Source organism: Girardinichthys multiradiatus, chromosome 4, assembly GCF_021462225.1.
Source record: "Girardinichthys multiradiatus isolate DD_20200921_A chromosome 4, DD_fGirMul_XY1, whole genome shotgun sequence".
Lineage (NCBI taxonomy): Eukaryota > Metazoa > Chordata > Actinopteri > Cyprinodontiformes > Goodeidae > Girardinichthys > Girardinichthys multiradiatus.
Window position 1 is genome coordinate 10,980,888 of NC_061797.1, and position 18,042 is coordinate 10,998,929.

The 18,042-nt window shown below is 41.0% G+C and overlaps 1 protein-coding gene and 1 long non-coding RNA gene across 2 annotated transcripts in view; one reads left to right on the forward strand and one right to left on the reverse strand.

Annotated features, from left to right (window-relative positions):
• Positions 1-3,039, reverse strand: part of kif13ba (kinesin family member 13Ba) — a 47,684-nt gene extending 44,645 nt beyond the window's left edge. Inside the window, exon 1 of the mRNA XM_047363042.1 lies at positions 2,330-3,039. Coding sequence (XP_047218998.1) covers positions 2,330-2,399 — 70 coding nt within the window. The 5' untranslated portion in view covers positions 2,400-3,039. The remainder of the gene's footprint in view (positions 1-2,329) is intronic.
• A 12,340-nt stretch (positions 3,040-15,379) lies between these two features.
• LOC124866671 lies at positions 15,380-17,614 on the forward strand. Its single transcript, XR_007037874.1, has 3 exons — positions 15,380-15,753; positions 17,305-17,461; positions 17,540-17,614. It is a non-coding gene; the product is annotated as an uncharacterized LOC124866671 (long non-coding RNA).
• The last annotated feature ends 428 nt before the right edge of the window (positions 17,615-18,042 follow it).

Consider the following 18,042-nt stretch of genomic DNA (forward strand, 5'->3'; position numbering starts at 1 on the left):
AGCATGATGCTGCCGCCACCAAGTTTCACCGTGGAGATGGTTTATTCAGGATGGTGTGATGAGCTAGTTTTCCACTACACATAAAACTGTTATATATCCTGTCCACCTGATTGTCCTACCTGAGCTGTGAATCTCTGCAGCTGCTCCAGAGTTTTCAAGAGTCACTAGGCTGCTACTCTGATTAATACTGTCCTTGTCTGACTAATTTAGGTGGATGACCAGGTTCTGCCATACTCTTTACATTTTTGAATAATGGAGATATTAAAATACCTCAGGTGTAATCAGGTGATTTCTGAAGGCAATTTGTACCACTGGCTTTTATCTGGGGGTATCTAAAGGGGGCTGAATACAAATGCATGCCACACTTCTCAGATTTTTATTTGTAAACATGCTAAAAAAATGAGAATCCATCTTCTTCCACTTGACAATTATGCACTACTCTGGCTTGATCTATTGGTTTCAATGTGACAAAAACATTTATAAAAAAAAAACATCCAGTGTAAACAATCACAGATAGATTTCTGAACGAGTATCAACACACTAGTGCAGATGATGAATCCCCAGCCTGAGAGAACCGTGTGGTGCTCCACTGCCTTGATCCTGTGACTGACATCTCCAGCTCAAAGTGGGCAAACATAGAGGGAAAAAGAAGGGGGGGGGGACGTGTGATTTATTCTGCCAGTTGTCGGTCAACCACTCTGCCTCTGCTGCCTTCTTTCACTGGACACATGGTATCCCACGGCACAAACCCCACTTGGCAAACAACCAGGAAATGTCATCTGCGCCTTCCTTTCCTGCTCTGGAAATCTGCTATATAATTGCGTGAACCACTGGAGCGTGAACGAAGACTTGTGCGACACTGTGTCTTTGTTATCCAGGCTTTCTGAAATTAGACACAAGGATGTAATAACATATAGCAGCCCTGGGAAGCTCAGTGGCATTTGTGAGGTAGCAGTGACACGAATAAATGAAAGCTTCTGTTAAGCGGACCTCACAGTGCAACTTCAGTTCCAAGGAAAGACATCGAGCACCGGGACGCTCCAACCGATTTGGAGGTAAGAAGATTCAGACTACATCCTATAAAACTACTGACTCTGTTGTTGTCTTCAGCAGGCAATAAATAAAATAAAGAAGTTATTGACATCTCAATTAAACAGCAAAAATCAGACAAAGCATTCAGTCTCTCCAACAGCAGATCTCACACAGCAGCTTAGTTGGGTGGCAGCCATCCATAAGGGAAGCCCTGTGGCAGCACTGTATAAACATGTGCCATCCAGACAAGCCAGGCTACGGCCCTTTTTTATATCTACAGCAGCTCATTTCACTAATGGCCAGTGATTTCTGACCGCTATCTCATTCCCAGGAAATGAAACAGGGAGAGCTTAAGACAGGCCACTCTCCTGTGGACAATGTCTCAAGAAGATGCTGTTTTATAGTGGCAAAGCTGAATCAGGGCCTTTTACCAAAATGATTTACAAACTTGATCTCACAGACAAAGGAAATCAAACAGCCTGAGCAATGGCCAAGACACACAAAAACCCTGTGCTCAACATGGACAAAACGAAGGAGATGATTATCAACGTCCAGGAGTCACAACCGCAGGATCAGTGACCGTGCAGCACAGAAAGATAACATTAAATTTCATGGAGGTCAGATCTTTGATGAGCTTGATAGGTATAAGAACACTGGGATTGTGAAATGTGCACTTTCTGAGGAAACAAACATAACTCCCTACCAGCATCCTCACAACATTCTTCAGAGTTGTGGTTTAGTGTTTGTGGACAAGCTGTTTCAGTGTGGTACTACAGCTGCCATGCAGCAGAGAGGGGAGCCCTGCAGAGGACAGTGATGGGAGCTGAGAAGGTAATTATAGCCCTTACATTTTGTCTAGGATCTGTTTCAGAGCTACTGCAGAAACAGGGCTCTGATCATGTTTAGACCTCTTTCACCCACCATGAACCTTCTGAACTTCTGCCATTAGGCAAACCGTACCATAGCATTAAAACCAGAACCACCATACCGCCTATAAGATATTAAAATACTGAAGATTTTGTACCGTTTACAATACCATATTTTTATCTGTTTGATTATGTCAATGTTCTCTGATTTTTCTAGTTAATTGGTTATTTTTTTGTGTTATAGATTCCAAGGAAATGCTAGATCGTCTTGATATTTAGAATCCAGAAATATGACAATGAATTGAATTGACGTGTATTCAGGATAATACATGGCATGATTTACATAATCCTTTAAAAAGTACTATGTAAAGACATCGCTCTGTGTTCAAGATTTCTTTTTCTCACATCTAATCACAATGAAGCCCTCTCACCTCTCCTGTTCATGGGCCGTACTCGCACAGCCACCTTGACATTGGAGTCGTCCAGGCTGGGCTCCCCCATGCTGACTCCTTACTCCAAGAAGGTCCGAAACAAATTAACTCCTCAGCTGGACAATCATCTGAAAAGGCTAGAAATGTTGCGCTAGCCAGGGTGTCGACCAGCTAGCTCCTCACTGTTTTGCTCCACAGACTAGACATGTCCTCCGGTAAAAAAAAAAAAAAAAAAAAAAAAAAAAGAGACAAAAAAGGCTGAGTAGATTCCCACAGGAAACCAGCCTTCTCTGCTTATTTTCTTCTTCTGTTCATATTTCAGATTGACTTAAATCCACAGAGGCAAGGGAGCTGAAAGAAAAAAAGTAATGTGCGTTAGATACGATTTTAAAACAGCTGGTGTTTGTGAATGAGGACATCATATTAGCTATTTGTGAGGAAAAAACGGGGCTAGCCAGCTAGTTTGCCAGGCAAACACTGGAGATGCAGCGAACGGAAGGGGACACGTTTCTGGCCTATTCTATCATCTGACAACATAACACCACTGAATAGCACCCAGTCATCAAACTACATACCCGAGTGGACATATCCCGGAACTCCCACTGCTAAACTGCGAAGACAACAGAGAGAGATCAACAGAGAGGAACCCATGCGATGATCTACAGCTCACCAGCGGACCCTCTCCCTCTCTGTCGAGCTCCAAACTCCCAGCAGCATCCGCCCTTCGTCCTGACAGGCTGCCCTTCAAAGTAAAAGCTACTTAACCACGTCTGTCAAAAAGAGAAAGCATTTTGTTTATTGGCCGAAGCAGTAGGCTATCAACAGTCAACTTGCTAAAAAATAAAAAACATATGTATCTACCCCTGTCAGTATAGCGTTTTAGCGTATACAAAATAAATATATCTATAAACTTTTAACCTAAAAAAAACCCCGATAACTTTCACTCAGGTTTACCAAATTACTGTACTGAATTCGGGTTATGGCAAGTTTTGGACTAATTTTGATACGTGAGCAGTGCAAGAAGATTAATCTTCCTAATTCAAAGTTACGGTTTCTTTTTTCGGCTTTCCACCTACGATTTCCACCCGGAACGTTTGCCTGCAAGCCTCCGGGCTGGGACCGTTCATTAGAAATTAGTGTATTATAACTGGAACAATCTTGTTAGCTATAAATGATAAAACGCAACACCTTTTCTAACTTTTAGGATAAAAAGATTGTGGGAAATAAATAGCTCGCCGACTGTGCTCGCGAGGCCGGCCGGTCAGTCACGCGACATTTCCGTTGTCCATTTCAACACCGAAACGAAACACGTTGCTGTTAACACTTCCCAAAGCTTTCAAAATAAAGGCTGTCAACGCAGCATCTGTTCATTACGTGGTTCTCAAAGTTTTTATACCACGTATAACCTTAGTGAAAGAAAAAAACAAGTTTTAAAAACACCATCGTTTTTATAGATATTATGTTTATTGTGTATAGTTGCAAAACAGGTCTTGGACATTTATAGGTTGTTTTGTTAAGTCATAAAAGCAAAAAAAGATATCTTCCATTGACGCTGCATTACTGGTTAAACTTATGTTCCAGTTTTTACTCAAACGTTAAAATTTCCATATCTAAAGTTGATTTTTTTTTTTTTAAGTGGGCAGACTATGACCTGAAAATTCTAATATTGCATCATAGGTGAATACAAAACTTAAAGACCACCACATTAAAAAGAAAACAAAAAACAAAAAACACTACAGTGTTAAGCATAACAGCGTTAAGTATAAAAGTGCATCATGAGACATGATAAGCTCACTATGTTGACTTTATGCTGAATCTTATTTTAGAACAACAATAAACATGCCTATCGAAGAAAAAGGTTGTCTTTTATTTTGTGAAGACATCAAGTGTGAGCAGTTTGTGACACCTAGTGGGCAAAACTGAGCCGATATTGCAAAGCAATTAAGAGTTGTGTCTTTAAATGTGGAGAACTGTGATGATTTACTCAAAATACAGAACATTTATTTAACTGAACTATAAATAACATCAATATGACAAGTTTCTTATTTAGTATGCCAAATTTGTCGCGCCTTATTTCCACCAACTGATTTCTGCCCTGTCACAAGTTTCAGATATTTAAGGCAAAAAGAAAATCTCAAAACATGTTTAATTTACATGTATGTTGTTCCTGACACGCGTCATAAACCTAACTTATTTTTGTGTTAGGGATTTCAGACATATAGAAGGTTTGCTTTTCGAATTTGAAACCTCTTCCACAAATGATTTAAATTCCTTCATTGTGAAAGGAGCGGTTTGGATCACTAGAGGGCGCTCTTCTTTAAGATGAAGCAAATCGGAAGTGGTTGTTAAACTTGAAAGCAGCTGGCTTTTTTGAGAGCATTCTTTTCACAGAGGTGCTTTTGCTGGTTAGTAAATGTTTGAATAGGTGTATGTGCATTTTGCAGTTTCATGTTATATGAGCAGTCTGTGATAAAAGTGGCTGAACATTGCAGCTGACATGTTAAACTACTCTACGGATTTCTATAGTGCAGAAATAAAAACTTCTTATGCAAGCAAGCAAAACCTTAAAAAAAGCCAACATGGTCAGTTTTTGTTAAAGAAAGTCTACTTCTTCTCCAAGCACTTCTTGATAACTTGAGTTGAGCCCGTGATAGTCTGGCTTCTTGGCCGTGTGCTGGGTACACAGCAACAGCCCAGCCTTACCTATACAACCCAGTGAATTAGATGTACGTTTAATCCCATTTGCTCAACTTTAAAATGACTTGTCAACATTGTAGTACACAAACATTTTGTGAAACTGTCTCACCTCTGTAGCTCCCATTTCTGCATTTAATCTGATTTGTGAGAAACAGCTGTTCCAGAATGAGAGAGAGTATTTAAGCAAACCTGGAGCACAGCAGAGAGGGAAGGGTTACACACTGTATTTCTTAAAATATGTCAATTAGGTTAGTGGTGTTGTTTTGAGAGCTACTGCTGTGGTTCTTTTGGCAGGACTGATCTGCTTTTTCTTTAAAAATGTGCAAACAAACTAACAATGCTGTGTTGAAGTAACATGTACTTAGATCAAAATGAGTGAAGAAATTAAGAATGACATAAACATATAATACATTAACATAAACCTTTATTATGTTTGCAATTATTGGTATCAAATAGTCCCTTGGGTCTTAAACACATAGTTCCAGCAGCCTTAACAACAAGGTCCCCTTGACCCTTGTGTTTAAGGCTGAATTATAGTTACTTATTGCCTGATTACTTGAGCATAAGAAGACATTTGGGGGATTATGGATAACATTAATTTGGGGAAATCAATAATTAGCTCATCAATGCATAAATTATGCTCAGGATAGGACTTCAATTTTGCCTTTGAATTTGATTTCACACAGAAGCAATACAGAGGCACATGGCTTTTATGATGAATGGGGATTGATTTCTAAATATAATTGCGGGTTGCAGATTAGCAGGACTTCCTGTATGTCTCCAACATTTCTCAAAGGAAGAGTCAGCTCTCAATCCACAACATCAGATCTCAGGGGGCTGTGTGGGCTATTGGTGTCTTAAATTCATATAAGTTTATGTGAATTCTGCATGTGTCTGAATTGAAGTCAGGGCAAAACAGTACAAAATACAAAAAGGAAAAGTTTTGGGTTACTGGTCTTTAGGCGTGGCTCTTAGAAAAATTTATTTACTGGTAACAGTAACAATAGTAGAATCTGAGGCTGGGAGAGTTTCTTCCGTCTATTCCTACCTTTTTCTCGGGCAAGAGATGCTCTTCAAAAGCTTTTTTTTTACGTGTTTGCTTTTTCTACATGTTTCCTCCAACTCTGTTTCTTCATTTGTATTTCTGTGTTCTCTCTGCTTCTCTGTGGTTCCTTTCTCTTTGGAGTGAAATTCATCTGACCTACATTCTTCTGAAGTAAATAAAACAAAAGAACTATCTTTGTGCTTAGGGCAATGTAAAATATAACGTTGAGTTTTTGTAAGCCATCCTCAACTGATTGTTGATGGTGGAAAGGAAAAAGTCATTATCATACACTGAGGATCACATTATAACAACTAACACAAACTTATATTTCAAGAATATTGTTGGATTATCTTTCTTAAAGAAACACATCTGCTGGAAAGAGATGTCCATTTTCTCATTTTCTCTGGCCAGCTTTCCTGTCCTTGTAACAGAAAAGCATCCCCACAGCTCAATGCTGCCATAACGTTTTTCACTCTTTGGATAGTGTATTCAGGGCAATCTGTAATGTTAGTTTTCTGTTTCTTCGTCTTCCTGATGCCATTTACTCATTGATGTTCTCTAACGCAGGACTGTTTATTTTTAGGCGTATAAGAGTACTGAGGCAGAACATATGCACCCACACTTGTTTTAGCATTGCCTTAGAAACTTTCAATTATATTTCTTTACTTTACAATAATGCAGTATTTTATGTTGGTGTATGACATAAAGTTCCAACAGATTTGTGGTTGCAACCTGACAACGTGTAAAGGTTACTGAATACTTTTGCAAGGGACAGTGTATGCCTATATATATTTTCCCTTTTTTATTATATTCATAGCATAACCTCTTAATCTACATAACCTCTTTTCACTTTTTCATTTGTTGTTATAATTATTCTTTTTTTCAGGTGGCCTTAAGGTTCGGATTGTCTTTTTCCCCTTTTTAAGCCAACAACAGCTTATACTGTTCTGTTTAAATTTGCACTCAGTCTTTCATATTCATGTAGCCATCTACAGTACAGACCAAAAGTTTGGACACACCTTCTCATTCAAAGAGTTTTCTTTATTTTCATGACTATGAATATTGTAGCTTCACACTGAAGGCATCAAAACTATGAATTAACACATGTGGAATTATATACTGAACAAAAAAGTGTGAAACAACTGAAAATATGTCTTATATTCTGGGTTCTTCAAAGTAGCCACCTTTTGCTTTGATTACTGCTCCACACACTCTTGGCATTCTGTTGCTGAGCTTCAAGAGGTAGTCACCTGAAATAGTTTTCACTTCAGAGGTGTGCTCTGTCAGGTTTAATAAGTGGGATTTCAAGCCTTATAAATGGGGTTGGGACCATCAGTTGTGTTGTGCAGGAGGTGGATACAGTACACAGCTGATAGTCCTACTGAATAGACTGTTAGAATTTGTATTATGGCAAGAAAAAAGCAGCTATGTAAAGAAAAACGAGTGGCCATCATTACTTTAAGAAATTAAGGTCAGTCAGTCCGAACAATTGGGAAAACTTTGAAAGTGTCCCCAAGTGCAGTTGCAAAAACCATCAAGTGCTACAAAGAAACTGGCTCACATGAGGACCGCTCCAAGAGAGGAAGACCAAGAGTCACCTCTGCTGCAGACGATAAGTTCATCAGAGTCACCAGCCTCAGAAATCGCAGGTTAACAGCAGCTCAGATTAGAGAACAGGTCAATGCCACACAGAGTTCTAGCAGCAGACACATCTCTAGAACAACTGTTAAGAAGAGACTGTGTGAATCAGGCCTTCATGGTAAAATAGCTGCTAGGAAACCACTGCTGAGGACAGGCAACAAGCAGAAGAGACTTGTTTGGGCTAAAGAACACAAAGCATGGACATTAGACCAGTGGAAATTCGTGCTTTGGTCTGATGAGTCCAAGTTTGAGATCTTATGTTCCAACCACCGTGTCTTTGTGCGGCGCAGAAGAGGTGAACGGATGGACTCTACATGCCTGGTTCCCACCGTGAAGCATGGAGGAGGAGGTGTGATGGTGTGGTGGTGCTTTGCTGGTGAAACTGTTGGAGATTTATTCATAATTGAAGGCATACTGAACCAGCATGGCTACCACAGCATCTTGCAGCGGCATGCTATTCCATCCAGTTTGCATTTAGTTGGACCATCATTTATTTTTCAACAGGACAATGACCCCAAACACACCTCCAGGCTGTGTAAGGGCTATTTGACCAAGAAGGAGAGGGATGGGGTGCTGCGCCAGATGACCTGGCCTCCACAGTCACCGGACCTGAACCCAATCGAGATGGTTTGGGGTGAGCTGGACCGCAGAGTGAAGGCAAAAGGGCCAACAAGTGCTAAGCATCTCTGGGAACTCCTTCAAGACTGTTGGAAAACCATTTCAGGTGACTACCTCTTGAAGCTCATCAACAGAATGCCAAGAGTGTGAGGAGCAGTAATCAAAGCAAAAGGTGGCTACTTTGAAGAACCTAGAATATAAGACATATTTTCAGTTATTTTACACTTTTCTGTTCAGTATATAATTCCACGTGTGTTAATTCATAGTTTTGATGCCTTCAGTGTGAAGCTACAATATTCATAGTGATGAAAATAAAGACAACTCTTTGAATGAGAAGGTGTGTTCAAATATTTGGTCTGTACTGTATGTACATACTGTGTGACATTTAGAAAAACACAATGACTGTAAGACCAATGTTTACACAGAGTTATTTATAGAAACCCACCTGCTATTTCTAGTTATCATTTATTTTTCTCCGTAATATTCCTGTTTATGGCCTAATGAGTTTCCTTTTCAATTCTCTGCTTCCACTCCCCATCCTTTCACTCTGCAGTGGCCCCTCGCATGACGTATGTGAATACGTAAGTGCTGAGCACAAGTGAATAAGGAGATGTCAAAGGATTACTGGAACACATGACTGCTGTCATACGTTGGGAATTTGGAAATAGTCAATTTAAATCAGACAAGTGAGGAAGGATCCCTGGGTAGGTACAATGTAGAGAAGGGTCAAATCTAAATTCTAACAATATTCAGTGAATTCATAGATCACAAGTCTTCTGATTCAGTTTCAAGTGGGTTAATTTAAAGCAAAAGCTTGCTACCAGCTACAAAAAGATGTTCTAAGAGTGAATGCAGTTAAGTTTCCTAGGTAGTTTTCCTATGAAAAGGGGAGAGAGTTTAAGGATAATTAAGAGCTCTCTGACTATCGAAATTATTTGCTTTAAATTAATGTCATTCAACTAGGAAGAGGACGAATTAGCCTGGTTTTCGCCTCACACAGATGCAGAAAGTGAGAAAATGTCAAATAAGAAGTCAGAAAATAGAAGAAACACTTGAAAGAAAAAATAGCTCAACGACATTGTAGACCATTACCATGCAAGTCTAGATTTTGTGAGTTTTGTTAAGGATTATGATAAAATCTTATTCAACAATGCCTCTGTATGCAATCAAAGCCACACAAGTAACTGAAGGAAAGAAATAAAAAACACCAAATGTGATGTAGAAATTTTGACAATTGAAAAGCTTTTGCTAAATCATTCAGACAGAGGGACTTTTTAAAGGGGACCTATCATGCAAAATTCACTTTTTGATTGTTTTTATACTTCCATTTGGGTCTCTAATGCTTCTACAAACAGTCCAAAAGCAAATAAAATGACATTCAGCTGTTTTTTGGCTGTAAATAAATGTGTTATGTTTTTCTAGAAAACACTCGGTTTCAAAAGCTGTGTAATTGTGATGTCACAATTACACTGGCACCTAGCAATGTAACCTGAGTCCCGCCCCTGACTAGTAACTGAAGCGGAGCTACACCTACTTGATTTTCAGTAGAGGATCACGTCTCACCAGCTGGTCTTACCTGACATGCAATGGCTACCCTCAAAGGGAGATGGTCTGTTAGCTGCAAAGACCCACACGTGTCCATGCACATTCTCCTGCTGTGGGATAACAGAGATTCGTGGCTTCATTTCATTTTATTAAAAAGCAGTTTATTAAATGGCACTGCGTACGCGGTTGTATAAATTTTGCTTTGCGTGGACATGTCCGGCAGATGTCCGCAGAGTTAAGTAAGCGCGACTTTGTTTTGCCCTTTCTAATTTTCGTTTTTGTTTTCATGTGTTTGAAGTGTGGGCCGTGGCCAGATACAGCTAATTTTCATCAAAGTGACAGAGCCCTAAAACAGCTCATTCTGCAGGGAGCTCAAAAAAAGGGGAACTGAGGAGGTGAAATCTCATTATTTGAGAATGATCTGGGGCGAACAATGTAATTAGCCTGTTTTGACCTATTCCAAATGCTTAAAAGGAAGTGTAATAGGTCACCTTTAAAGAATGGAAAACACCAAAGATAAAATTAGGGTTATGCAAAGGTACAAGTGAAAAGTCAAGTCAAGTTTATTTATATAGCGCTTTTCAGCAATAAGGCACTCAAAGCTCTGTACATGAGGAAAAACATTACAATGATACAGAAAATCAAACACAGAAAAACAAATCAAATGACATTAATAATTCTTGGGTGTTTACTGGTAAGAGCTGGTTCTAATCCAATCTTTCTAATAGAGGTAATTAGCTCATTAAGTCCTCTGTGATAAGGAATTCATCCTGTGCTAGAAGAAAAATGATAATATTAATCCTTGAAGTTGCTGGTATGTGGCAGTTGTGGTCCCATCATTCAAATAGTAACAGTCATGGGCACACACTGAAGTCTAATGGTGTGTTCACACCAAACGCGATTTCTGCGAATTTTTCACCTCATTTGTGTACTTTTGCCCGCTTCACATTCCGCTTGAACTCCGCGTTGGTATTCGGCAACAAGCGGCAACGCTTCGCCGCGTCATCAAATAGGAGGAACTTCCATCTGCTGCTTGCTGGTTTCAACTGAACATGCTGGACATGGATTTCACGGATAATCACGGTGTTTTACCTGTGGAGAGCAGAAAAACGCCGCCGACATCAATGTCCCTGGATTCACCAGATTCTTCAGGGACGGGAACAGTTTGGAGATTACCACCACCTACACCAGGAGCTGCGTCTGGATGACGGTCGATTTCAGCTGTACTTCTGTCTATCCAGGACCCAGTTCGAAGATCTGCTGCCCCGCGTTGGGAGATGAATCGGCCTCCGGGACGCCAACTACCGGCGACCGCAGTGAAGCCAGCCCGAAGCCGGACACCGGACACTCAAGCTCTACGGAGCCAGCGGCATCCAGCCCACGGCCGATCCGAGTCAGGCACCCAGATTTCGGCTAGCTGCTCTCTGTTGCTCCCTCTTCTGATGCGCGGTGGTTCACTAGGGACCGTCAATAAGTTTCCGAACCAAACAATTGTGGAAAATCTGAGTGCCTGAATCGGATCAACCGTGAGCTAGATGCCGCTAACTCCGCGGAGCTTGAACATCCAACTTCAAACTAACTTCACCGCGGTTTACCGGCACTGTATCCCCGCTGCTGAACGTCTGTCCATCTGTCTTCGGTGAGTAAATAAATCTCAGCTCAGTAAAAAAAACAGCCAATTTTTTATGTCCACATCTCCTAAATTTAAGATATTTGTGCCTAAACATAACCAGGCCAGGCCCTTTCTGTACTTGTCTCGGTAAAAGTAATTAGTTGAGTCATACAACTCTGGCTTGCCGCACACCGCCACTATGATCTGGTCCTCCATCATTGACAACTGCTTCTTTTCCCTTTGGTCCTCCACCCTACGTCACAGCCACATCCAGTCCCTGATTAGTTGACGCGAATTTAGGAAAAAGTTCAGATTTTTCAACTCGTCCATCGCGCCGCTCCGCTACCGCTTTGCTTGCCGCGCCTTCCCGCCACGCCATCCGCATCCTTCGCACTGCGCCGCTCCGCTCCTGAACGCGCCACTACATAGGGATAACATGTAAATTGGCCGCTCCTTTCGCAGAAATCGCGTTTGGTGTAAGTAGAGAAACTGGGTCACTGGTATAAAACATTTTTAGTCCAAACTTTTTAAATACTAATAATGTTTGGCTTTCAGTGGTATGAAATTGTTGCAATACAATCCTTCTAAGAACTCTAAAAATCTCTGATCATTGGTGTAAAAACAGCTTTAGTCAAATTTTCAAATACTAATAATAATTGGCTTTTACTGGTAATCCTTCTGAGAAATCTGAAAATCTATGAAAAGTAATGAAATCACACATTTAGGTAAAGTAAGATACGAAGGAAAAAAAAGCACATTTCAGACTCTCTCCTGAGCAGAATACAGTCTGAAGTAGTACAAAAATAACCCAAGCAGGGTTAAGCAACACACACATAAGTAAAGATTTAGCAACGGTACGGAGGAATCTTGAGGGTGTGAATGTATAACTCTGAATGTGTTTGCAAGAATTAGACTGTCAACACTGATAGAAGCGCCATTGTCCTTGAGAAGAGAGGTGGAAGTTTTATCAATCGGCCCCATGGTCCTATCAGCACACAGCTGGTAAGGGAGTGCTGGGGAAGAGCATCGTGTTTATATAACATTCAGGAGATATTTTGTCGATAACCAGTTAGCAGAAATTGCCAAGGCCACACTGGGGCGCCAGATTTAGAAAAACAATAAATGTTGTGGTTCAGGCAGTTGTGAATTTCCAACTACCTTAAGAGTTTTACTGGTATGTCTCAATTGCGAATCAAAATAGCCAAATTACTGGTACTGTCTGCAGATCTTGAGCGTACAACTTCTCCAAGATTATATCCTTTAACCTCTGAGTCCAACCGCTGCCAGGCTCCGATTCTGTTAAAGAATTGTGTCCAGCTTGCGATTCTGCTCTCTTAACATTTCAGTCTGGGTGTTGATCGCTCTACAGACTCCATCCAACATCTCAGGCAGCTTTGGAAAGCTTTGAACAGCCGCCCACGTTTTGCGAATCACTCGATAAGCCAGGTAACCACCAACTCCAAAAAGCAGAAATCCTGTTATCAAAAGTCCAAATATGTACACATTTTCTATGTCCTCGACCGACATCGTAGTCAAGCACACAAACTTCCACTGTTGCCAAGAATCCATTGTGTATCCAGAGAAGAACGTCTGGACAAGAGGGTCTCCTTTACCATGTCTTCCCGTCGAAAACATTTGATCAAGTACGTTGAGAGACCAGCTGACCAAATCCATAATTTACAAGTTTGGAGGATATGCAAAGCGAGGCTCTGAGAAAAATACAGACAAAAGCAGAAGCGGGGATCAGCAGGGAGGAAGGGAGAGACAGAAAAGAAAAAAATCAGCTCTTTTTTCTAAAACAACCAGGGCTCAAATGAAGACATCCTGGAATAACATTTCTAATGGCGATAAAGAAATACTATCAAAATGAAAATAGAATCATAATATTTAATAAGAGTGACGTTTTAATGTCATTAACACAACTCACATCATTATATGAAATAAAATAATCTATTTGTCTTTTCATGTGGTCAAGGATAAGTGAAGTCCAACTAGAACAGAATATAATCTGTAGAAGGCAAAGGCAGGCCATTGTGTTGCTCAAAATGGTGGTGCCTGAGGCTTCTTCTAGTCTCTCCCTAACCCAACAAACTGGGTGTCCAGTTTTTGAGCCAGTGTTTTATTGAAATTGCCTAAATTCTGTCCCAACAGCATTAACCTCACATTAGGATTGTCACACCAGTTTGTAAAGTATAGGGTTGTTTACCATATTTATGTGCTTGGATTTGGTGAGTCTGAGACTACTTGTGTAGGCTACTTCTCACTATATCTGTATTTTTGAGACACTGGAATTAGTGATTCAGTATAAATTGATGACAGAAAATGCAGGGCACTACTCCCTTAAAGAGTGCTGTGAATAAGTATTTGCCTTCTTTTGAATTTCTGTTTTTTTCTGAATTGTTAACTTTAAATATTGCAGATCAGATCAACAAACAGATTTATATTTTTACACAAATATAACCAGAGTACAAAATGCAGCTTTCAAATGATAATTGTATTTATTAAAGGAAAAATAAAAAGCTACCCAAGCCAACCCTCACCCTACAATAAAAGAAAAAGAACCCTACAAGAATTAGAACGTTTCTGTCCTTCTGATGTGAATTAGGCTAAAAGATCTCAAAACACAACATATCACCTCATAATTTAAAGAAATTCAACAACAGACATCAAGCAGATTGGAAAGGGTTACAAGACCATTTCTAAGGTTTTGGAACTACAGAGAACCAATGTGAAAACCATTCTCAAAAAATGCAGAAAACATAGAACAGTGATAAACCTTGTCAGGAGTGGCCGGCCTACCATAATTACTCCAAGAGTGCATCAACGACTCATCCAGGAAGTCACAATAATACCCAGAACTGTCACATCAGTCTGTTAGGTTTTTGTGTTTGGTTACTTTCTGCTCAGCCAGGTGCTTTTCTGTTCATTTAGGTTTATTGAGATTTCTTCTGTTTAGTTTTGTTTCTTTCTGGATTCGTGTGTTAGATGTGTTGAGTTTATATTTTCTTATAGATCGTGTTTCCCCTTGACTATGTCCCCTAGGTTAGTTTTACTGATTACTTTTTCTGTTCAGTAGACATGTCCTTGTTTTCTTGCAGCACTGCCTGCTCATTCAGGTTAATTAGGTACTCTCCCTCAGTCTTCCTGCAGCCCTTGTCACCATCTTTTCCATGTTCCTTCTGATTAACTCCTCTCCGAGTTCATTGGTCCATACTCCACTTCCCTCAGTATTTAAGCTCTCTGGTTTCATTGTTTGCCTGCTATGAATCAGAAAAAGGTGGACCCAAGATTCAGCCAGACACAGTACTGAAAGTTTAAAAGGTTTATTAAGACACAGGAAAACGTCACACAGGTAACACTCCTCACAGCTTCCAGGAATCACTGAGGCAGAAAGAGGGATTAGTGACTTGTAGTCTCTCCAGATTTTGCAGGGATCAGAAAAGCCACTAACCTGCTTTTGTCTTGAGTGGAACTTGAAACCCAGAGGGGAAACCTCAGTGGGTGGCAGGCGGTGATCTCCACAGCACAAGTAAGAAGTGACTCCAGGCTGAATAATCCGAGGGCTAGGCTGGCTCAATAATCCAAGGACAGAAACAGGGCCAACGATCGGAACAAGAGGCGTCAGGCAAGGGGCAGGCAGAGGCATAAACCAGATGCAGGAAACAAGGTCGACAACCAAAATCCAAATAGTCCGACAGGGAGCAGGCAGAGGCATAAATCCAAAAAGCAAGGCAAGGTCAAGAACAATGATCAGACAGGAAGGAACGCTGGATATCTACTCACACAATGGCTTTCAAAAATCTGGCACCGTCTGCTTGTCAGAGTCAGTATATATCAGGGAAGACACAGGTGCTTGGCATTCCACAGATTGCACTACACTGCAGCAGCCACCAGGTGCATCTAATCTGCTGATTGCAGCCAGGGAGACAGGGTAGAGCAGACGTGCCAGAATCATAACATTGCCACTGGTTCCTCTTGTTTGTTAACCTGACTGCTACCCTGTTTGCTTTCTGAGTCCATACTCCTGTCATTTTCCTGCTTATGCTATTCACCTGCAGTTCCTGTACCTGGTCAATCTGTAAGTTTGTGCTTTATTAAATCCTTCTCATCCTATCTGCTACGTTCTGCATTTGGGTCCTACCTCAACACTCATCATGACAAGAACAACATGTAAAACTCTGCTGGCCTCACTTCAGTTAAGGTCGGTCTTCAAGATTCAACAATAAAAAGATGTGTGACAAGTTCCATCTGTAGGAGAGTTACAAGGTAAAGACTAAAAAATCTGAATCAACTTTGATTTACATCGTATAGAAAACATATATATATATATATATCATAAGTTGAATATTGTAACTTCACACTGAAGTCATCAAAACTATGAATTAACACATGTGGAATTATATACTGAACAGAAAAGTGTAAAACAACTGAAAATATGTCTTATATTCTAGGTACTTCAAAGTAGCCACCTTTTGCTTTGATTACTGCTACGCACACTCTTGGCATTCTGTTGATGAGCTTCAAGAGGTAGTCACCTGAAATAGTTTTCCAACAGTCTTGAAGGAGTTCCCAGAGATGCTTAGCACTTGTTGGCCCTTTTGCCTTCACTCTGCGGTCCAGCTCACCCCAAACCATCTCGATTGGGTTCAGGTCCGGTGACTGTGGAGGCCAGGTCATCTGGCGCAGCACCCCATCACTCTCCTTCTTGGTCAAATAGCCCTTACACAGCCTGGAGGTGTGTTTGGGGTCATTGTCCTGTTGAAAAATAAATGATGGTCCAACTAAACGCAAACCGGATGGAATAGCATGCCGCTGCAAGATGCTGTGGTAGCCATGCTAGTTCAGTATGCCTTCAATTTTGAATAAATCCCCAACAGTGTCACCAGCAAAGCACCCCACAACATGACACCCCCTCCTCCATGCTTCACACTGGGAACCAGGCATGTAGAGTCCATCCGTTCACCTCTTCTGCGCCGCACAAAGACACGGTGGTTGGAACCAAAGATCTCAAACTTGGACTCATCAGACCAAAGCACAGATTTCCACTGGTCTAATGTCCATTCCTTGTGTTCTTTAGCCCAAACAAGTCTCTTCTGCTTGTTGCCTGTCCTCAGCAGTGGTTTCTTAGCAGCTATTTTACCATGAAGGCCTGATTCACACAGTCTCCTCTTAACAGTTGTTCTAGAGATGTGTCTGCTGCTAGAACTCTGTGTGGCATTGACCCGTTCTCTAATCTGAGCTGCTGTTAACCTGCGATTTCTGAGGCTGGTGACTCGGATGAACTTATCGTCCGCAGCAGAGGTGACTCTTGGTCTTCCTTTCCTGGGGCGGTCCTCATGTGAGCCAGTTTCTTTGTAGTGCTTGATGGTTTTTACTTTGAAGAACCTAGAATATAAGACATATTTTCAGTTGTTTCACACTTTATTGTTCAGTATATAATTCCACATGTGTTAATTCATAGTTTTGATGCCTTCAGTGTGAAGCTACAATATTCATAGTCATGAAAATAAAGAAAACTCTTTGAATGAGAAGGTGTGTCCAAACTTTTGGTCTGTACTGTATATATATATATATACATGTATACGCACACAAATACTACCGGTCAAAAGTTCTTCAGAAATCCACCGACATCTCCACGGTCTTTAGCGGGTTGTTTAGCTCTAAGTGGTTTTGATCACACCAGTGCACCAGCCTTTCCGCCTCCTTTCTGTGTGCTGCCTCATAATTGTCCTGGATAAGGCCAATGACAGTGGTGTCATCTGCAAACTTCAGAAGATTTACAGACGGGTCTACTGAAGTGCAGTCATTTGTGTACAGGGAGAAGAGGAGTGGGTAGAGAACCCACCCTCATGCTGGAAACACCTTCCGAAAAGGATCCAGGTGAAAGAGAGAGATACAGCTTTTCCCATAGAATCACAATGCCTGCCCAACTCAGCCTCAGCAGAAAGACTTGCCTTCCCCGGAGCTTTGAACAGTAAGCTTTATCTCTACCCACACATTACTTACCATCCATCCGCTGTCAAGATTATAACATCTCAACTCTCTTCCGTAGTACCCAGTCCGATTGTCCTCAGACCCCGTGATGACCAGCCAAACCATTTACACTGCTCTTCAATAAAGATTGTTAAACCTGTCATCCTGCTTCCTTATCTGTGCTCACTGTCAGAGTCTAACTGCTGAACATTATGACGGGTAGTTCATTAGAGAGATTCACACTGTTAAAATCTCCAGAACAATGATGAGAGAATCTGGATGTTTTCCCCTGCTGTTATCAGGTCATTGAGCTGTCTTTTTGCCTCAAAGGTACAGGATGGAGGGATGCAAACTCTGACCAGAACGAATGAGGAAAACTCCCTCTGTGAATAAAATGGCTTACTATTTTATGAAAAATGACTAGGTGAGGACTATATGTCTTCTGCAGCAGTGTAACATCTGAGCAAAAGCCGTCGTCTATATAAAAGCAGATCACACCTCCTGTTTTTCCTTTAGAGCTCAGCACTGCGGTCCGCACAAACCAGCTGGACGCCGAGTATCTGATATGCATTGTCCGGGGTG